The sequence below is a fragment of the Talpa occidentalis genome, unplaced genomic scaffold (assembly GCF_014898055.3).
Source record: "Talpa occidentalis isolate TD23 unplaced genomic scaffold, MPIMG_talOcc4v2.1 talOcc4.5, whole genome shotgun sequence".
Classification (NCBI taxonomy): Eukaryota; Metazoa; Chordata; class Mammalia; order Eulipotyphla; family Talpidae; genus Talpa; species Talpa occidentalis.
The window spans coordinates 81,204,475-81,227,884 of record NW_023604861.1 but is presented as its reverse complement, the minus strand read 5'-3'; the positions used below and the strand labels follow the sequence as shown (position 1 = coordinate 81,227,884).

Sequence of the window (23,410 nt, the reverse complement as noted above, 5' to 3'; positions counted from 1 at the left end):
TATAACTAGGGTGGTCTTCAGAGAGCTTCAGGTCTGTGTCTAGTTTGGAAGAAAAACTATATTTTTGTAAAAAGTTATCAGTATTACTCTCATAATAGCAAAGATATAGATATAAACTAAGTGTCTATCATGGATGAATGGATAAAGAAAATGTGGTATATAAAGTCTTGCATTATTTAACAACAGTCAATTTTGGGCTGCATAAATGATGGTGGCCCAAATAGACTACACAGTATAACCTAGATGTGTAGTAGATTATACCATCTAGGCTTGTATAATTACACTTTTAGATTTGCACAAAAAATAAATCACATAAAGATGCATTTCTCAGAATGTATACATGTGTGCATGATTGTATTTTTACAATGGAATATTATCCAGCCATAAAAAAGAAATCTTGCCATTTGTGACAACATTGATGAATTTTGAGGATAGTATGCCAAATAAAATAAGTCAGATCTCACATGTGGCATTTTAAAAAAGAAATCATAGCTACAGAGACCAGATTGGTGGTTCAGAGGTAGAAGTAGGGAGTGAGCAAAATGGGTAAAAATAACTAAAAGATACAAACTTCCAGTTATAGAATAAATAATTCCTGGGTCTGTAATTTATAATATGGTGAGTATAGTTAATACAATATTATATATTTGAAAGTTGCTGAGAGAACAGTTCTTAAGCATACTTATCACACACAAAAAAGTTGTCACTTTGTGGTGATGGAAGTTTGTGAAACTTACTGTGGTGATCACCTTCAAATATATACAAGTATTGAATCATTATGTTGTGTACCTAAGATGAACAGAATGTCAATTATATCTCAGCTTAATAAAAAGGAAAGAGAAGGTTCACTGACCAATATGAGAAGTTGCTAGCCAGAAATATCATTTGGTTTCAGACAACAGGTAGTTCTTTTATGTAGGTGAGATGGTGAAGACACAGGGACACAAAATTTGAGTTGTGCTCTGGTAGGAAGATGGGGAAGAGCATTCCCAGTGGGAGGAGGAAGCAAAGATAAGCAAATAAGAATCATGTTCCAGGGCAGGATGTAAGTGGGATCTGAAAGATCAGTGTAGGAAGAAGTTTGGTCCAAGTTCTGAGTTAGACTGAGGGATGTGGACCTACAGCAGAATCTTGAAAAATGTTTCACATTGATGAGAAAAAAAAAATCTAGGTCAACATTAATGTTGACCAAAACAAAGTTATTTGAGGATCAGTTTTCTTTACATGCTGCTTTCTTAAAGTCATAGTTTTCAAAAACCTATCCAACATTTTAAGTGCAGACTTATTATAATTCTATTAGCTATGAAGAGAACTTTGTAAATTTTTGTAGGAAAACTTACAGTGATGATTTTGGAAGCTTTAGCACATGTTGTGAAAAATAGATTAGGAGAGGGAATTCTGGAGGTGTAAGCTTTTGCTCTTATCCTAGTGGATGACCAGGAAAAGTGACCAGCTTCAAGCTCCAATGTTTTAAAAACTTCGTTGTGTCCCAGATCCTGGGGTCAGGAGCAGAGGTGAGCATTTACTATTTTCAGAATATAGTAGTCATTCCTTCATATATATGTAGCATATGAATATTGGAATATATACTATTGGGTTTGTGTTCTGTACAAAAGACAGTGGGAGGACCTGTAGGTGACTTGAAGATGAATAATAGTAGTCCTTTTAATCAAGTTGTGAATACAAACACCTATACTAGAAGGTAGAAAGGAATGAACATCTAATTGAAGGAAGATATTCTGCTGTTGGCACTTGTTGTGAAACTGATATATCTAATGCCATTTGCAAGTCAAGTCCTCAGTTCTGCAGCTGACACTAAACAGTTGCTTGAATGGAGATTAGAGAGCCTTGTTCCCTCCATAACTGGACTCAAGGAGAAGAGCCACCTGGCATGGGAGTTACAGGACACATGTGAGCACTAAGTACTGAGTTCCCATGGAAGGAGAAAGAAGAAATACTCAATTAGTCTCACCACCTTCAAGTGGTGAAAAGTGAGGGAGGTTATTCCAAGTCACTTGGTCATTCATGTATTCATTCAACAAATATTTACTGAAGGTCCACTAGGTGCTAAAGACAGGCTTTGAGAAGAAAAACACGGTCTCTACCTCTATGGATTTTATAGGAGGTAGTTATTAAACAGGTTCATTTTTACTAAAATATGGTTTTTTTGAATGTCTACTGTGTGCCAGGCATTGCGTTAGATCTTGCAATGAATGAAACAGATGAAGCTTGCTTAAGGAGATGGCATATTATCAATATTATTTTTAATTAATTTTTGACTATAAATGTGAGCACAGAAAAGGAGAAGGAGAGGGGACAACTCTGGTCTGGAAATGCTTTCCTGAAGAAAGGCTGTTGAAGCTAAACCCAAAGGTAGAGTAAAGAGCAGATGAAGGTGGAGAGAGGTGGCACTGCAAAGATCCTGGGGCAGGAAGGAACGCAGATATTTTGTGCTACCAGCAAAGATATCATACCCTTCATTTTAAAGGTGGGGATCAGATGTAGAGTGATGAAGAAACCTGCCCCATGTTACACAGAGGAGCTGAATGCACACCCAGGAGGTTCAGGACAAGAACAGAATCCTCTGTTCTTCTTTCCTTGCCCAATCTTTCCATTTCAGTAAGGCTTGTATTAGAGAGTAAACCAAACTCAGGGCAGGTGTGGCTGACAGGATTTAGACTTATTTTCTCATGGCCATGGCTTATCTTGCTGTACGGGCACTGATGACACTTGGGAGTGGTGACCCCTGTCTGTGGAGTCTGCTCTCAGAGCCCATGGCTCAGCCACAGAGCAGTCATATGAGGCCCGTCACTCCTGGCTGCATTCTGTGGGAAGAGCTGGGTTGCACTGGGGAGGACGTCCCAGTTAGCTCACTGCCGGGAGATTCCAGAGGCTGGCACGCTCGCATGCCTGTTTAGGGTCCACCCTCACTTCTGGGCTTTCTCTGAACGACTTTCTTCTTCTCCCATCCCAACTGGAAAGAGTAAGACTGGCCTAAATCAAGCAGACATTTCTCACTTTCCCCTTTCTATCATTCTCCTTTCCTGCCTGGGAGGCTAAATATCTCTGCAGCAAAGCAGAGGAAAGCCTTGCTGGGTAGACTCAGGAAACTTTGTCTTCCATCAGTTTATCAGCCTCTGAGGCTGCAGGCCTGCTGTGCAGAGCTGGCATTTTCTGCTCTGAAAGGGATTGCTTGGTTTGGAGCCTGTTTTCACTTTACCACAAAAATGAGTGACTTTTTTTTCCTCTCTTTCTCTAAACAAAGAAGGGCCATTTGGTTTCCATAACTCAGATCATATGACTCCTTCCTGGAACGTCCACTTGGGAAGCAGGGCACAAAGCCTTCCTCGTCGGCTCCTCAACTGGGCCCTGTTTGGCCTGAGGACTGTGCCAACCTCACTGCCCCTTTGCCAAGGTCTGTGGTGTTGTGACGTTTATGGGGCCATAATCCACCCTGAGGATGACCGAGGCCCCTGGGTCCCTTTGTCCACTAGGCAGCCATTTCACTGCTCATTAGCATTGAGTGGGCAGGGGAAATAGAGAACAGGAATTAAGAGCAGCCACTGGCTTCTTTGCAACTGGGAAGGAAATTTGGGAGGGGCAGGAGTTTGAAACCAGAAATTAAGGGAGATTTTAGATGAACTGTAAATGTAAATTTCCTTGCTTTTTACCAAAGATATTTTAGAATTTGGTGCACATCCTTGATATAGGTAAACCTAAAGCTTTTGTCTTCAAGAGCCTGATAATCAGAAACTGGATCTAAATCAGGATTTGGGATTAATGATTGTCAGTAAGTCAAACTGCCAAAAGTACTCGAGGCTTGAAAGCTGGGCTTCCCTGAGGCTGACTACTGAGTACACAGAGGAGCAGGGTAAACTTCAGAGTCAAATAGATCCAGGGAGCTAGCCCACATAGGGCACAGCAGACCTCTTCTGTCTTGCCTGCTGCTCCCCTTAGCAGTGTATTTCAGTAGATCTGCCTGTTCTGCTTCCCACTCTGTCTCTGGTGAATCCTCTTGTCCTCTCCCTCTCCCTGCTGCTCTCTGGCCTACACCCCAGTCTGTCTATGAATAAATAAATAAATAAATCTTAAAAAAAAAAAAGAAGAATAGCACAGCACTTGGCACTTTACAAAGCATTCAGCAAATATTATTCCACATTATTACAAGGGCATTCACATCTTCAAAATAGACTATGTGAATGGGTAGTTTAAAAGCAGAAGAATTGAAGGCTAAATTTTTAATTGCTTAACTTAATGGTTCTAACCAACTAGTACCTTTTTAGACATTAAGGATTGTCTAGGAAAAATGAAAAGTGTATGAAGATAAATATTTTTTTTTTAAAGATATATTTATTTATACAAGCACTGGGTACAGTCAGAAGCGCGTGAGGGTGAGCGAATTCACCAGAGCCAGAGCGGAGAGCAGAACAGGCAGACTGATGAACTAGACTGCTGAGGGGAGCAGCGGGCAGCAGGAAAGGTCTGCGTACCATGTGGGACCCTCGCCCAGCAGCCAGGGATCGAACTGGCGCTGTAGAGGCTGCAGGCAGCTTCACAACCCAGTGCTCAACCGCTGCGCCACCGGGGAGGCCCAGGATAAAGATGTTTTGTGTATAAAACCTTAGGAAACTGAGGCTTAGAAAGGTTAGTTAATTGAGTTATTGTTGCACCATTAGTAAATGCCAGAGCTGGAATTCAGGCCCAGGTTTTGTTGAAATGACTCACTCAAGGTCATCCCACCAAGTTTTATGATTAGCCTGAAACACAACAGGAGCAGAGGCTCTTTATACCTCACTACTTGGGAAGCAAGTGGTCCACGAGGTTCCACTGGGGAGTTAAGGTACCAGTGGGAGGCATGTCTTCCAGGAGAGGTCAGGAGAGAATACTAGGGTTGAAGAGCTGTGATAAGGTTCAGACATCTCCTAGGAAACCCTGATCTACTGTAATGAACCCACATTCCAAAGTCACTCACTCCAATGTGTACATTCCCAGGTTTTGCTATTGGATCAAACATAATTCTTTTCAGACTGGTAAAGGAAGGGATTTCCTCGAATTCTTCTCTGCATTTGGTAACTGTCTAATGGATTTGGGATAAAACCAGGATTAAAATTCATTAGCCAAATGCAAACACCAATCACAGTGAATCCTTTTACAGAGCTGATTAAATAATTCAAATACTTCCCAAGTCTTGGCAATTGTTTCTAGATATAAATATTTATTTATGGCCAAAAAGAAAAGCAAAATAACCCTCAGTCTTATCTGGAGGAGCTTGTTGAAAGTTTCCAAAAGCTGATGTAAGTGACAAAGTGGAGTTTACATTCCTACTGTGACAAAATAATGAAGTTTAGGGACTAAATGAGCTCACCCTGCTCTTGCTCCCAATCTCCCCTGGGCCTAGGGTGCATTTTTATGGCATCCCTGAGCCAAGTATAACTGTTCAGCACCAAATTATCAGCTGGTTTGGGAATGTGTCTCTGAATGAAGGGAAAACAGACAGGCTAAAGTTAGGCTGGATGTTTCCACCTTCTCACAGACTTCAAAAGCAACCACTTAAAAAAAATTGGACTTTTAAAATATTGTGCAAATATCTGAAATAAAAGTGATTGAGCAGGCCTCCAAGTCAGTGACACTTAAAGCATCAGGCTTGAGCTTTCTGAGGCCCTTGCCAGAAAGAGGCAGCTGTTGCCCTACATGGCCTGCCTGCCATGATAATATGAGAATGTGGGGGGTCTATACAAAGCTAAATGGGACCCATTGCTTAGAGAAGAAGCAAGTTGACATCTGTTGGTCATGTACTATGTGCAGGCTCTGGGCTAGAAGGCTTTCAGATGGATGAGACAACAAATCTAAGGATTTGTTTGCTAGAAGTTAACTCTATACTGGGGAATAAAGAGAGGTTTCTAACTAGAAAAGCTGGACAGTGTGGTTTTAAGGTCAGAACAGTGAGAAACAAGAATCAAAGCAGGATGAGAAGAGATGGCAGTGAAGCACAAGTAGATGGGAGCAAGTTGGGACTAATCTTCAGAACATAGCTTGTCTACTACATTGTCCTCTCAGGACTAGTTGGAGCCAGAAGTATTCCTTTCATGTGGCAGAACCGAGCTGGCCATCAGCCATTTCCTCAGACATGACCCACACTTACTCACACCTCCCCTGGTTTGCAGTTGTTGCAGGCTTTCCTTGGAAGGCCTTTATGACTAGTCACTAGGAGGTGGGGGGTGGTGGGGAAGAGCTTGGTCAGTAGGTCCTGGGTAAGTTCTCTGGAGCTATACATAACCTTCCAGCAGTTCTTATGTTAGAGGTGTCTAGGACAGAGCTTTGGCTCCTGCCCTGTTCTCTGGGGGCAGGTTGGAGTAGAATGGAAAACAACAAGCACATGAATCTAGAGTCTGGAGTCCCTTCACAGCTCTGCCTCCCACTGGCTATGTAACACATTCCATAACCCATAGAGTTCTCACCTCTAGTATGGGAATAATACTTATTTTATAGGTTGTTGTCACTGTCAATGAGATGATATTAGTAGTGCTCAACACTTAAAATGCACTCAGCCTAAGCCAACTGCTATTAACTCGGAGTACTGCAGAGCTGATTGTCTGAGGCAGCTGCTAAACACAAGATGTGATTGTGGGCAGAGACCAAGTAGGTGTTGTAACTAATTTATGGAGTTGTGTTAATGTTCTTTGGCAGAGCTGTGACAAGAAACAAGTCCTTCATCCCAATCTGTGGATCTGTGGATATGTATCTAGGCATATGTATCTAGGCATGAAGGAGATACATGAAGGATATGTATCTAGGCATGAAGGAGATTTTTCCCCTCAGGAAACAATTAGCAATGTCTGAGATAGTTTTGTTGGTCAAACTGGGGGTGGGGGACTAATGGCATCTAGGGATAGAGACCAGGGAGGCCTTCCACCTAAGCAAAATATTATTTGACCCAAAATGCCAATAGGGCAAAGGTTAGATATCTGATATACTGTCTACCATGGCTTTATATTGTTCTCTGACCCATTGAAGAAGACCCTCAGCTATCATGGGGTAATTCACAGCTCCCAGAGAAGTTAGTAGTGTTTTAAAGTGATGGGGAGAGGTTGGGGGAAAGGGCATAACAGCTAGAGTGCATTGGGAGACATGTTCTGGTTGGAGTAAGGACGGTGTTTATGGATAAAGCCCCCACGCAGGCTTCGATGGGTTCTGGTTTTCCTAGTAGCAGATTGTGTGGCCCCTGAGCCACTCTGCTTTGTAACTGAATTGGCTCTCCCCAGAGTGAGACTTACACTGCTGCCCAGGTTGAGATGGTGTAGGTGGGAAGTCTGGTAGAGTCAGGACACCTTACATCTAAATAGCAAACCAGGACTTGGCACTTGAGGGCAGTCTTGGGAGGAAATGATGGGGGTTACCTTGGTCCCTGTGTACATGGGAATCAAGATGACATCCTGAGCCCGGAAGGAGAGAAAGGAAAAGATGAAGGACCATGAGTCCATTCCAGGAGGGGTGCAGGGACAGGATCCTGCAGTGCTGCTGGTCTCCAGATTGCCTTTTTTGGGGCTTACACATTTCCAGCCCCAGATGAGGTTGCTAGACCCAAATTCTGGCACACTAGCTGTCCTCAATACAGCTAGTCTGACTTCTCAGGATGTAAATTATTTTCTGCCCATATTCATTGATATTTTTATTAATTACGAAAGTAATACATGCTTAGTGTAAAAAACCCAGGAAATACAGAGAAGTACATAAAAAAGAAATGAGAATCCTTGGTAATTCTAACTTCCAGTGACACACATCATGAACACTATCTCACAGTTCTTTCCTATGCATTTTTTCACATAATTGGGATTGTATTACACAAAATATTATAGTAGTTATCTCTTTCTCTAGCTGAAGTTAATTGGGGCAGCTTTAGATATTACAAGAAAACTCAGTGAAGGTGATTGGACTCAGGCTCTTGCAAAATATTTCCTCTTCTCAATAAATCTACACTAAAAAATTCTTGACTGTTGACAATTATAAAACTTACAAATTATCTTCTAAGCAAAACATCAACCTTTAAAAATTATGTAAGCCTGAGGTCAGAATAGTATTGCATTCAAAACAGCTGTAATTTGCTTAGAAAAAAATGTATTTCTGAAAGCTTTGTTTTCAGTTGGTAGAGGACAATTCAGGATTCATGTACAAGTTATGTGTCTCCTGACACACAAACTCTTGCAGCTGTGCACAATTAGGTTTGGAAAGATTTTGCCTTTGGAATTGGGATTGAGGGCAAGTCCATCCAAAAGTCTAAAGCCTTCTACACAATCATGGCCATGACTGCTCTTAAATAACACAAACCTGGGCAGAGACTCAGGGGAGAGTGGGAAACAGACCCCAGGCGCATACTTGAGTATCCGTGTAAGCTGGTGTGGCATGCATGTTAAAGACCTGAGCTGAACTGAATGGAGGAGAGAACCACCAGTAGTCTTTCTTTTTTTCCCCCTTTGCCTTAGTAGCATTTAACCTTTCCTCTAAATGACTGTTGAGCAAATATTTGAAGGATGTCAGTGTTAAAGGGTTCTTACTGGTCTGATCCTTCTTCACGTTAACCACTTTCTCTCCCATTATTTTGTTGAAGTGCACACACAGATACTGGAACGCCTGGGGCTCTTCCCCCCTTGATCCAAGGCATTTTTCTTGAATTTGAACTCAACATTTAATTCACTAACATGTTCTGAGATCTTTGGAAAGTAGCTAAATCTGAACTGAGGTTTCCTGTGGACAAAATGAGGCAGAACAGTAGGTATAAGCACCTCCAATAGGGCATACATCAGAGTGACGTGGCCATATGGATTTAGGGGATCCCTGGATCTGTGGGGATATGTTTTGGAAGCAATGTAGAGAAGTGATAGAAAGTCTCTGAGCTTCTGCCTCTTGGTATCTGGGTGACTTGGTATACTTCATCTCTCTGAGTGTCAGTTTCCTGCAGCTAAACAGGAAACAAATAACTCTTCCTTACTGGGCTGATACAAGGAAGAAATGAGATAGTATAGGGAAGGTATAGGGTAGGTGCTCAGCAATATGCATCTCCTATCCTGTGGGTAAGCTCCCTGGTAATTCTATTGTGCAGAATAATAATCATGAGGTGAGATGCTCTGTTGCACAAAATTACATCCATCATCTACATTTGACATCAGCTCCCCAGGGATGCATCCAAATTGCAATAATACTTTCAATCACTAAATGAACCACTAACTGGTGAGAAAGGAAACAAGAGACTTTTGTCTGGGGAGTTAATGTTGTCCTTTTCTCTGAACTCCCTTATCATCTGCCACATAAGTGCACTACGATCATCTCCTTAGAGTGCCCACAGCAGTCTTGGAGCCCAGATATTTTCTCAGATGAGTAGAGATTCTGGATAATTGGACAGATTTCTAAAAATAAACCCACCAGAATTTCTATATTTGAGTCTCTATATAAGAGGTATCTCTTATCCCCTTGGGAAGCTAGCTGAGCCCCACTTTGGAATTCTTAGAACTGTCTTCATGACTAATGTTTACTTAAAGAGAATATCTTCAAAGAGAATAAAGTTTTATCCTCTGATAGCCATATCTAGTGAATAAGACTGGCAATCAAGCTGGGGAATAAAATTTTGCATCAAAAAATAAACGAACCCATAAAACCACAAAACTGATTTCTCACCTGTCCTGTGAAGTTGAATTTTAGTGAGTTTCTTGAAAAAAATCAGTCTCATAATGCCTCCATGCAACAGAGGATAGCCTAGCATGTTTGTCATTACTGCATTAGTAAAATGTCCATTTTTTCATTTACTGTTCATTAAAATGGATCCTTTCTCAGCTCATATATCAGGGTCTCCCGTTTAGCATTCTGATCTCCCTACAAATGGAGTTCCAATTGAAAGTGGATCTTTTCCTGGCATAATACACTGGTACTGGAGTTGGGAAAAGTGCAGCCAGAACAAATAAAGCTTATGTGAAGATTTCCAAGATATTTTCTTGGCCAAGAGAGAGTTTGGCTTGGTGGTTTGGAGAACCAACCAAATATTACACGTAATATGTGTGCTAGGGCTAAATAATTAGTAAATTTTTTAAATTAAATTTTAAATAACCGCTTTGGTTTTTTTTTCTCTCATTACATAAGGGACATGTGATTACAGAAAGCAGAAAAGGTAGATAGAAAGAAGAAAATAAAAATTAATAGTGGTCTCATTCAGAAGTAAATACTGTTAACATTTTGATGTGTTCACCCAAAGCAATGATAGTGAAGGCAAAGATAAACAGCTGGGACTACATCAAATTAAAGAGCTTCAGCACAGCAAAAGAGACAATAACCAAAACAAAGAGAAACCCCACTGACTGGGAGAAAATTTTTGCACACGACACTAATGATAAAGGACTAATCATAAAAATCTACAGAGAGCTGATGAGATGCAACAAAAACAAAGAAAATAATCCAGTCAAAAAATGGGCAGGAGAGCTAAAAAGAAACTTCTCCAAAGAGGAAATGCAAATGGCCAGCAGGCATATGAAAAAATGTTCAACATCACTTGTAATCAGGAAGCAAATCAAAACTACAATGAGATACCATCTTACACCAGTGAGAATGGCACATATTACAAAAACTAGCAACAACAACAAATGCTGGCAAGGATGTGGAGAAAAAGGAACTCTCCTGCACTGCTGGTGGGAGTACAAACTGGCCCAACCACTATGGGGAGCTGTGTGGAGATTCCTCAACCTACTAAAGATAGAGCTTCCATATGATCCAGCAATTCCACTCCTAGGTGTTTACCTAAATGACACAAAAACATTAATTCCAAAGGGCACCTGCACCCCTATGTTTATAGCAGCACTATTTACAATAGCTAAGCTATGGAAACAACCCAAATGCCCAAAAATAGATGACTGGATCAAGAAGATGTGAGATATATATATATATATATATATATATATATATATATATATATATATATATACACACACATACACACACACACATACATGCATACACACAATGGAATATTACTCAGCAATCAAAAAAGATAAACACATGCAATTTGCAGCAACATGGATGGAGCTAGAAGGGATCATGCTCAGCAAAATAAGCCAGAAAGAAAAAGAAAAATACCGGATGGTCTCACTCATAGCAGGAATTTAGAAAACCTAAATAAGGGACCAGGAAAAAGACTAATTATAATAAAGTGAAAATCAAAATCAACAAGCAACTATAAACCAGAGACACACTACCGGGGCAGGGAGGGAGGGCAGGGAGAGGAAGGATTAGGATCAAAATAAGAGGGGTGCAATTGTATGGGGAATATAACCAAAATGAAAATGCATACATTGTACAAAAATGAAAAATGATGTAAGAATTATATAAAATAAAAGATTAAAAAAATTTTTGATGTGTGTCTTTCAAGGCTCTCTTCCTCTGTATATAAATGGGCATAAAACAAAGATAGCATCAAGTACTATTTTTTTAACTTATTTTTAACATACATTAACATTCTCCGTATCAGCAATTTTAATTGTTTTAATATTAGAGTGAAGTATAATTTATATAAGGAATTATCTATTGTTAAAAATTTATGTTGCTACAATTAGATGTTTTGATATCCTTCCTTCCTTCTTCCCTCCCTCCCTCCATGTTGCCCTCCCTCACTCTCACTCCTGTATTTTTCCTTTAGCCATTACAGACAATATTATGATGACCATCTTGTAGCCAAGTCTTTATAAACATTCCCAAACATTTTCTTTTAATGAAGTTGAAATTAAAATTTTGGGTCAATAATGTATGAAAGTTTGATCCATTTTAAGAATTGCCTTCCAGAAGATTTAATGGTCTCTCATCAATGATGAGTGAAAATACTTGTTCATCCTATATATTTGACAATACAAGGCACTGTATTTTTTGTTGCTCTTTGCCATTTTGATAGATTATTTCAGCTAGCATTTCCTTGATTAAAGTGAGCATTTTTCAGATGCTTATTGTCCATTATTATTTTTCTTGTAAATTTCCTTTTCATATCGTTTACCCATTGACTGATGGGCTCATTTTTACTGATGTTAAGCTCTGTCTGTATATTAAAGTTGTTGACTCTTCATTATCTACATTACAGATAATTTTGGCAGCTTTCTGTTTCCCTTTAGGTATGTTTTGGGATGTAACAGAAGAATGAAAAAATATGCACTCAAACTATTAATATTTCCCCTTATGGTATCTCCCTTCAGTGTTGTGCTTAAGAAAATCTTTCTCCACTGGAAAATTATGTAAATATTTATTTTTCTTTCCTGCTGGAACTTTTATAGTTTCATGTTCACATTTAAATTTTAGTTCATCTGGAATTTGTTTAGATGTAAGGTGTAAGATAAAAATCAAACTTAATTTTTTTTCCAAGTAGTTAGCCAGTTGTCTCAACACCATTTTTCAAAGAATCTACTCCTTCTCTGCTGATTTGAAAGGTCATTTTATTTTACACTAAATTCACAGAAGTGTTTTGGCTCTGTTTATGGATTTTGTTTTCCTGTTCCAGTGCTCAGTTTGCCCTTTGTGGCACCAATCATACATTGTTTCCATCACTGCAGCTTTTTTATACATCTTAAAATCGCCTAGGTTTCCACAAAAGTTTCCACATTTTTCTTGGCTATGCTTAAATGTTTATTTTTCCATATAACCGTTAGAATTATTTTGTTAACTTAAAGAGTCCCATTGAAATTTTCATTGAGGTTGCATTAAATGTAAATATTAATGTGAAGACAATCAATGTCTTTCAATACTCACTTGCTTTGACAATCAATGTCTTTCAATACCCTTTAAATATAGTGATAATGATAATAGTAGATTTATACCAGCAGCCAACGTTGATGGACAGCTCACTGTCTGCCAGGCACAGCTGTAAGCCCCACTTCTGACATTTAAGCCTCATTATAGTACCCAACAGTGGTGCTGTTACTGCTGTACTCATTTTACAGACAAAAATTGAGTCATGGAGATGTCAAATACCTTGCCACGTTACAAAGCAGGGTAAGACAGGGCCAGAATTCTCTTCCTGGGTGATGGTATCAGGCCTATGCAATATGCTACTGGGCTCTGCTGCCACTCCATTTATTTGTGCTTTCTTCATATATGATAGCAAGTTTCATAGCATTTTTCCTATATATATTTACAAGTTTAGTTATATTAGTTCTTATTAGATTTCATTTTATGTTCTGTTTTTCCTGTGATGTTTTCTATTTGGTCATTATTGAACTCATGCAAGCTATTGGTTGTTATCAGGTAGGTATTTATATGTAAACCATCCAGTTTAATAGCCCTTTTTAGTTTTATAGAAAGAGAAACCATTATCTCTTTATTATTATTATTATTATTATTATTATTATTATTGCGAAGATGAACTGGGATATAGGCCAGAGGTGCAGGGTTGAGAGGATTCACCAGAGACAGAGTGGGGAGCAGAATAGGCAGATGTACTGAAATACACTGCTAAGGGGAGCAGCGGGCGAGACAGAAGAGGTCTGCTGTGCCATATGTGGGTTAGCTCCCTGGCCAGGGATTAAATTCAAGACATAGAGGTGATAGTGCTAAGACTTAAACCCTAGGCGACCAGGGAGGCCTGACAATCATCATTTTAAAGTAATGATGGGCTGGCCTCTTTAACTTTATTTCATTCTCTTTAGTTTATTTTTTTAAGTTATTTAAATCTATGGCATTGTTCAATAGGGTCCGGTAGCACTAGCCACCTAATATTTATGTTGATTAAAATCAAAAGAAATGAATAATTTAGTTCTTCAGATGTACTAGCCACATTTCAAGTCTCCAAAAGTTCATGAGGCTTGTGGCTACCATACCCACTACTATTTTACATTTTCATTATCAGAGTAGGTTCTATTGGACAGTGCTGCTCAAACTTTCAGATTAATAGTATATAATAATAATGAACTGGGTTGTCCTGCTCTTCCTAACTATAAAGTGAATACCTCTAAATAGTGATTTACCATTAAATGGTGCTGAGTTTTGAATTCAAACTTCTCTTTATATTTTTTACTATGTTAAAAATCATACCTTTTTCTTAGTTTTCTAAAAGTATTTTTTATTTGAAATGGATAATGAATTTTAATACTTTTTTTGGCATTAAAACATTTTGCTATGTAAGATACCTCCTCTTCTCTGAAATAGTTTTAGTTATTCTCGTCCTTTTAAAACACATTGCTGGAGGGCCTCCCTGGTGGCACAGCGGTTGTGCGCTGGCTTGCGAAGCTGCCTGAAGCCTCTGCAGCGCCGGTTCAATCCCCGTCCCCCGCCCCCCAAGAGGGCCCCACATGGCGCGCAGACCTCTCCTGCCGCTTGCTGCTCCCTTCAGCAGTGTACTTAGTCACTCTGCCTGTTCTGCTCTCCCCTCTGGCTCTAGTGAATTCTCTCACCCTCCCGCACGTCTGAATGTACCCAGTGCTTGTATAAATAAATAAATCTTAAAAAATAAAATAAAAAAAACCACATTGCTGGATTTCATTTACTAATAGTTTATGTAGATGTTCATCCTCTATGAGCTTGCCCTCAAATATTCATTACTTCTCATATCCAATTTTTTAGAAACAAAGATTAATTATCATACAATGTATTTTATTTTATTTTTTTTTTTTCTGTATTTTATTTTATTTTTTTTTAATAAATTTTATTGTTATATTCCCCATACAATTGCAGCCCCCCCATTCTGACCCCAATCCCTCCCCTCCCACCCCCGCCCCCTAAAAGTGTCTCTGGTTCATAGTTTTTTGTTGATTTTGATTTTCACTTTCTTATAGTTATTCATTTTCCTGGTCCCTTATTTAAGTTTTCTAGATTCCTGCTATGAGTGAGACCATCCGGTATTTTTCTTTTTCTTTTTGGCTTATTTCGCTGAGCATGATCCCTTCCAGCGCCATCCATGTTGCTGCAAATTGCATGTGTTTATCTTTTTTGAATGCTGAGTAATATTCCATGGTATATATGTACCACATCTTCTTGATCCAGTCATCTATTTTTGGGCATTTGGGTTGTTTCCAAAGCTTAGCTATTGTAAACAGTGCTGCTATAAACATAGGGGTGCAGGTGTTCTTTGGAATTGATGTTTCTGTGTCCTTTGGGTAAATACCTAGGAGTGGAATTGCTGGATCATATGGAAGCTCTATGTTTAGTAGGTCCAGAAATCTCCATACAGCTTTCCACAGTGGTTGGACCAGTTTGCACTCCCACCAACAGTGCAGAAGAGTTCCTTTTTCTCCACACCCTCGCCAACATTTGTTGTTGCTAGTTTTTTTAATATGTGCCATTCTCACTGGTGTAAGATGGTATCTCATGGTAGTTTTGATTTGCATTTCCCTGATGACAAGTGATGTTGAACATTTTTTCATATGCCTGTTGGCCATTTGCATTTCCTCTTCAGAGAAGTTTCTTTTAAGCTCTTCTGCCCATTTTTTGACTGGATTATTTTCTTTGTTGTTGTTGAGTCTCATCAGCTCTTTGCAGATTTTTGTGATCAGTCCTTTATCATTAGTGTTGGGTGCAAAAATGTTCTCCCAGTTGGTGGGGTTTCTCTTTGTTTTTCATACAATGTATTTTAAAAGCCTGTTATTTTCTTTGGAATATTATACATCAGATATGGGCCATTTGTCTCTTAAAAATCTGGTAAAACTTAGGTGAAAAAATTCTAGAACTGTTGTTTTGGTTGGGTGTGGGATTTCCTCATATCTCTTTTCTAGAGCACTCATTTCAACTTCATCTGTCTAATCGTATGACTTAAACTATCCATCAGGTTGTGTTTAATGACAATATATTTTCAGGTCTAGAATTAATACTAGGTTATTCTGCAAATCTGCCTTTGTTGCGTGTTCTTCCCCTTATGTCAGGTTACTCTTTTTACACATTTAAATTGTTTTACATTCTCTTTCAAATTCTTCTGTCCTGTCTTCTTGCTTGTTCTCCTGTTTCTTTCATCCATCTTCCTATTGTTTGTCACTTGGTGTGGGAAGCTCATCCTCAGAGGAGGTTGTTGGTTGCTGGGCAGCTGTAGGTTGAGTTGGACACATGTGACCTCTGCCAGCGCAGAGGGGTTTGGATGGTAATGGGTACATTCTGGGTTTATTTTCCTTATTTGGTGCTTCTGTGTCATGTTTGCTTCCTTGGGTCATTGAGACACTTTTCCATTCCTCATGGAGTCTGACTTCTGCAAGAACTCTCTCTTGCCAGTTGCCTTCCACAGGCTGGTGTGCTGTATCTACATTAGCATCACATTTGCAAATGGCAGATCTTAGGCCTGATGCCTCCTCAGTTCTGTTTCCTGATTAGATTTTGCATTTCTTTTTTTGTTTCCTGTATCTGGGGATTTCCTACTCTTTCCTCTGAGCAAGACCACACATTACAATTTTCAAACTCTTGTTTTATACAGAATTGTTGGATCTGTCATATTGACCATAAGCCCAGAAATTCAGATCTTTAACTGGTTACTTTGTTCATTTATTTTTAAGCAAAGGCAAAGAAGGTAGAAGAGAAGTGGCTGGTAACCTATGCTTTTAATTTCTGACTACATGTAGCACCTAAGAATATATTTAAACAATTTGTACTTTTTGGCATTAATATGTTGGCATTTTACTTGTATCTTAGTACAATATGTGTGAATATTCATAGCCACTCAAGATATATATATAATATATATAAAAATAAATGTTTGCTCTATATCTTTAATAATTTTGTATAATTCATTCAAAGGCTTAGAAAGTCATGTTAATATCTCCCACAATAAAGATAGTTTTTCAGTTTGCTCTTTGGCATTTAACAACTTTCGCTTCATATAATCTGCTGCTGTAATATTTGTTGAAGACTCTGGGGCCTGTATTATGTTTCAACTAGCTAGAGCTACAACAGTCTTAGCATCATTATTAGCTACTTTTTATTACAGCATTTATAGCCTCTTTTTTTGTTATAGAATGTAAAGCAGTATTTAGGAAAAACTTGAAAGAGGAAATATACATAATAAGAACAAAAGCAGTTAAAACTTGGGATGTACAGGAGAGAAAGAATAATGGGAAAAGTTAAGGAATTTAAATTTATCTTATTTTGTAGGGATGGTTCAAGAGAGACTGTTATATTCACAGGGTTGACAGAAAATATATAGGTTTTAATATGTTGCATTTTAAAATTTATCTTTTCTGACCGCCATTTAGTGAATGGCATGAACAGGTGAACTAATAACTGCAGAAATGTTTTCTTCAAATTCCATTATTTTCCCTTTAGAATATTTTTAACAACCATATGCTTGCATTTAGGAGTGCTACATGCAAAATATCATGTTGTTGAATCACTGCCTTCCTCTTTCCAAACTGTCAATGTGGTGCTGGAAGCACAATTTCATTTGTGGCTTAAGCCAAATCCCTACCCTAGAAGTCTTTATTTCTATGTGAATATGAATGAGCTTGAGAGACTGTCAGGTGTCTGCAAGTAAATATTAGGACAGGAAGGGAAGAAGAAGAATGGGCTGGTTTCCCAAGAAATAAAATTTCATGGAGAAATTGGAAAATAAGTTTTCAAAATGCCACCTTAAAAATCCATAATCAACTTGAATTTCATTTTCTCTGAATATACACCATGTCTGTAATCATCCAGGCAATGGCACACCCCATGCACCCCATTCATCTTCAGACAGGGGTTGGGTCTGAAGACACCCTTGTCTGGGAAGTCTTCTTTGAAAGGTGTGGATGACTTCAAGTTTAACTCTCAGAATTTTCTGATCTTAGACTTGAGATTTTGCTTAGAGAGAGGGAAGGTAGACTCAGGTAATGTCACATTAAAGGGGTGGAGGGAAAGGAGGTACTCTATAAAGTGACTACTGTGTGAATATCAGAGATATTTCAATAGATTTATTATTTCAATAAAATGTTTTCAAATAGCGCACACTCTTTGGATGCATGAGAGCATTTTCAAGTATTAAAAGTAATTCAATGTTGTGAATGTTTGGAATTATTCCAAGGCCAGGAATTCCAGATGTTTGTCAGGAAGCCATTGTATGTCTGTTGAAATATTCAAATGGATTTTAAGATATTAAGGAAGAAAAAAAAAAGAAATATGCCTCAATTCTTCCTTTTTAAATACAGAACAATTCCCACTTCAGAAGTGGGTACTGAGCTAGTGTGAGTGTGAGTGGTTAGTTATCCTTCTTGCCCTTCGTTTCTCCTAGGGCAACTGTGCCCCCCCCCCCAAAAAAAGGAAAGCATTTAAAAAAATATGGCATTATAGAAAACACGGTATATTATTACTGTTTATCACTGCAGATACTGAATCAATCCTTATCTATGTGATGAATGCCAGATATAACTATGACTCAGTGCTTCTGGCCATCTGTCCTTACATAACTAGTCCTCCCCATGTCACCTAGACAGCTAAAGGAATCACATATGTCTTTAAATCAAGAGCTTTGCCAGCAACAAATGTCTTGTGAAAGTGCCAATATAATGAAATTCATTTTTTTTTTGCATGAAATTGTATTAGTTCCATGTCCCTCTATTTCATGTCAGTATTCACCATGGTAAGACTTTCTTGGCTATTCCAAGCAAGAGTCATCTAGATTAAAAAAAATTCCAGAATTTATACATACAAGCCTAACAGTACGGGTTTTGGTTTATTCAGAATTCATAAACTCAGGCCATCTATCTTTCACTTACACTTGACAGTTCCTAATACCTTGTTAAGGACATCAGTGCCCTAACCAACCAGTGCTAACATTGCACCTGAGAGGAGTGACTTAGCAGACAAGCTGGTGGGCTATGGAGCAAGTCCCCTGCTGGCTTTCCTGATGGAAGCAAGGGAGCCATGGTGGGTAGCCATGCTCCAGCAGGGAAGAACCTCTCTGTATAATGCGCTGTGTATGGATGTGCTAACTGATGGGACTAGGACTTCCCTTCCCTGAAGCAGGATGAAGAAACCCCTGGACTCTGCCAGGACTTACTGAGTGTGACTGAGTCATTGATCTTGAAGCTGCAGAGGACCCTGTCCACATTTCGGGCATGTCGGAAGCCATTTCCTCTCACGACTACTTGAAATGATTCTGAAATGAAGCATAATGATAAGCCATTAATTGACTGCAGACCATTAGCTTGAAATGTCTCATCTATCCCAATTTAGGGTATCTGTTAACTATTTTGTCAGGCTTAAAATAATAAAAAATTAGTTCAGGTTGGAAATCAAAAGCAACTATGTGGTGGCTTTCACCATGGACTCACCCCCTCTTTCTTACTAGATGACTGTAAAAAGGGTATAGGAGTTCCTACTTTGAATTCCCACCTTTGTTCTTGCTGTTCCTCCTGGAATGTCTTTCTCCCCACTCTCTGACATTCAAGTCCTGGCAGTTTTTAAAACTAATGATCACAATCAGGCGGTCACAGGGGTTCTCCCTTCTTCCATTGACTCAACTCTTTTTGTATCTCTTTTACATACTGGACTTCCCTGAAAGGATTTCTCTAGAATTCAAAGTGCTGTAAGTTTTGGAAAACTACCACCTCATGGCATTTGGTCTTTCTTGAACAAAGCAGTATGTGATTTTGTGCTGTCTGGTGTCATTCTTGCATCTTTTTTTTGCCACAACTAGAAAGACATTCCTTTAGGCCAGGAACTAGTAAATAGTGGCCTTCCCTTGTCTGCTCCTGCCGGGCACAGGGCAGCCATACTAGTGTTAGGTGAAATAATTGTGTGTTTGGGCTGAGCTGCCCTCAGCCTCTGCAGCGCCGGTTTGATCCCCAGCCACTGGGTGAGGGTCCCACATGGCGTGCAGACCTTTCCTGCTGCCCGCTGCTCCCCTCAGCAGTGTACTTCATCAGTCTGCCTGCTCTGCTCTCCCCTCTGGCTCTGGTGGAATTCTCTCACCCTCCCGCGCTTCTGACTGTACCCAGTGCTTGTATAAATAAATAAATAAATCTTAAAAAAAATAATTGTGTGTAGTGATAAGTCAATTTCTTGCTCTTTGAGACTGGTTCTCAAGCGTTACCTGTTTGGACTAGGTTGACCCTGTAGTACAATTAGTACTCATTTCTCTCTGAATGGAGGAGATACTATATTTTGGGCTATTTAGCCCTGCTCATTAGTTTCACATTGGCGTAAAGCATGTTGAATTAAAAGGTGCCAAGAAATTCCATATAAAGTAAAAATAATGATGATTTACCAAGGAGAAAATCAACTAATTATTTGGCCAACTATTCAGGAATAGTTACTTAAATTTGATGGTAACAAATAGGCAACATTCTACTTCGTTGTGGTTTCGTCTTTTTGTGTATAAAAATTGGGGCTTGGGATAATGCTGTGGAGGAAAAAATGTGAGAGCAAAGGAGTAAGAAGAGAAGTCACAGGAAAAAGACACTATTTGTGAAAGTGGATCTTAAGCTCTAAATTGCTTTTAAAATGGAGATTTTTCTTGGAGGCAGATTGGAATTAGAGGACTAGCAGGAGGTACTCTTCCAAACTTTAATAAATATCATAAGTGTATCTCACCTTCATTCCCAGGAAACTAATTTAGCGATGGTGTTTGCCAGGCTAATAATAAGATGTTAAATTGCTCCCTTGTGTGCCAAACCCTGTGCCAACTGTTGTATGTGTTTGATGTCTTTTAAACCTCACCACAGCCCAGGGAGATACAAATGAGAAAAATGATCTTAATAAGGTTCAGTTACTTGTCTGAGATCACAGGCTAGCAGTAAGAATCAGAACTGGAACCAGGTCTGTCAGGCATCAGATGCCATGCCCCTAAAACTCTGCTGCTATGCTTGATACTATTATGCTGACATAGATACTTATTATCTTGTGACCACTGACTAATCAGAGATTGATGTGTCTTTTTTAAAGCCTATTTTATTTTTATTTCAGGCAAGTCTACCCATTTTGCAGAAAAGTAGATTTGGCCTAGATGGGGAGCAAGAAAATGAAACTTATGTAAAAGAACCCAGAGGCACTGCACAAAGAGTACAAGTTAGGACAGATTTTTTTTTTTTTTTAGAAGTCTAAAGAATCTTAACAATAAGGAAATTGAGATTTTTGACATTTTCAATGACTTGATCAGGTCATGTAATTAGTAAGCAACAAAACTGGCACTATACTGCCTTTGTTTTGAGCTACTTTAATTATCGTCATGGGCAAGTGCTTTTTTTTAAAGACCATAAATCCTATGAATATTGAGTATTTACATAAACATGTGCTGCATATACATGATTGATAAGTTTAGAGATAGACTCAATAGTTTTCTTTAGATGTCTGTGTGGCATGTGACTGATGACACAGTTGGTTCAACAAGCATTTTATTAAATGTCAAGCACTGTGGAAGAATCTATTGTATCATATGTACTCAATTAAGACTATTAAAAACCTATTTCTGTTTCCAGTTTTAGTGACAGACATACAGAAATCTGCCGTTGGATACTATCACTGATTAAAAATGGTTTCTATCTCCTGATTGCTTTGACTACTTTCCTTGCATTCTCAAAGATCGGAGAAGAGAAGACTCTGGAAACACAGGCTGCATGCCAAGCTCTCTTCTCTAACACCATGTTCTAGCATTACCACTTCAGCTGCTGAGTCCTCTATAAAAGAGGCTGCCCGTTTGTCTGCTTGGCCCGACCTCAGGGTGTTTAGGAAGAAAGACAGCAGGATTCCATGATGTGGAAACCAAACAATTTAACCCCCAGAGGCCTGGGGCAGAGATGGAGGAAATGATGCTGTGTGAAGCACACAAGAGCAGAGGCCAGCTGCCACCCTGCCTCGTAGTTTCCATGTTAGTGAGCACATTTGGTTTCCAGAAGAGTCCAAACATCTGACCCAGCAGCCCATCTGGAATGTCAGCTCTTAGTACATAGATGTTATGTAACATCACCCTGTCAAATGAATCCATGGGCAACTGAGAACCAGGACACACCAGAACCAGGACTTACTGATTTAACTCCATTTATCTCCAAGGCCCTGAACTGCTAAAAAATGTACAGCTAAGTATTCTTAGGCAATTTTCATGCTGGATTACAGCTCCTACAAGAAGCACCTCAGGGGAATTTAGGGAGGAATTTCTACTTTACAGTCACCTTTGATCTAATCTTTTAAGATACATATTCTTTGAGATATCTTTAAGATAAATGTTCATTATTATTCTTCTGTCATTCATTCTCAATTATAATTTAAGCTTCTTGATGGTAGAGGCCATCATTTCTATTTCATCAGAATCTTTGATGCTTAACTCAGGGCTGAGGTGTCTCAGTGTAAGCTCATTGAATGAATAAATAAATGACTTCTTTTGGTATAGAAAGTGAATAAAGGGGAAGGACAAGGTAGTCATTTATTCAGGTTTCAGTGAGGTCTAATCTAGCTTATTTTCTGAGGCTTAATAAGCTTTATGAATAAAAGATGCTCAGCATCATCTGCCATAAGGGAAATGGAAAACAAAAGCATGAGATATCATTCCACACTCATGAGAATAGCTAAAATGAAAGAGATTGACAATTACCATGTTAGTGAAGAAACTAGAACCATCACACATTGCTGGTAGGAATGTAAAATGGTATAGCTACTTTGTAAGCTACAATAGTTTGTCAGTTCTTCAAAAGGTTAAACAAAAAGTCATAGCATTACCTTATGACACAGATGTTCCACTCCAATTGAAAATGTATGTCTACACAAAAGTTTGTATATGTGGGTTCACAGTATCATTATACATAATAGTGAAAAGGTGGAAACAATCCAAATACCAATCAACTGTTGAGTATGGATTCATGTAGTGGAATATTATTCACCCCTAAAAAGTAATCAAGTTCTGACACATGCTCTGACATGGATGAATATTGAAAAATATCATGCTAAATGAAAGAAATCAGATGTGAAAGGCTACATATTGTATGGAAAGCGCATATTAGCAAATTCGTAGAGACAGAAATAGATTGGTGTTTGTGAAGGCTGAAAGGAGGAGCCAATGGTGAATGGTTGCTTAATGTTTTTTTTTTTTTGCGGGGGGATGATGAAAATATTCTGTAATTATATAGTAGTTGTGGTTGAACAACTTTGTGAGTAAATTTGAAGCCACTTAGTTGTACTCTTTAAAATTATTGTTGGTGATAATTCATCTTATGACTCCATTTGAATTTGATCTCTTATTAGATGCTTAATATAACATGTAATGTCTAAAATATAAACTAGAGGTTAAAGTATATTAAGTGCTTTCTGATGCTTAAATTATTCTAGAACTTTAAATTTTTATAATTATTTATATATAATAGCTTTAGCAAGGTATACTTAACAAATAATAACTGGCATATTAAATGCATAACTTGATTAAGCTTTGACATATATACAATGATAGGATAATACCACAATAAAGATAGTGGACACATCCATTATCTTTAAAAGTTTACACTTGCCTCTTTGTAAT

The 23,410-nt window shown here is 38.6% G+C and overlaps 1 protein-coding gene across 1 annotated transcript in view; it reads right to left on the bottom strand.

Moving 5' to 3' along the window:
• Window positions 1-23,410, bottom strand: part of ANTXR1 (ANTXR cell adhesion molecule 1) — a 226,043-nt gene that overhangs the window by 108,438 nt on the left and 94,195 nt on the right. Inside the window, exon 10 of the mRNA XM_037527535.2 lies at window positions 18,965-19,063. Within this exon, the coding sequence (XP_037383432.1) occupies window positions 18,965-19,063 (99 nt within the window). The remainder of the gene's footprint in view (window positions 1-18,964; window positions 19,064-23,410) is intronic.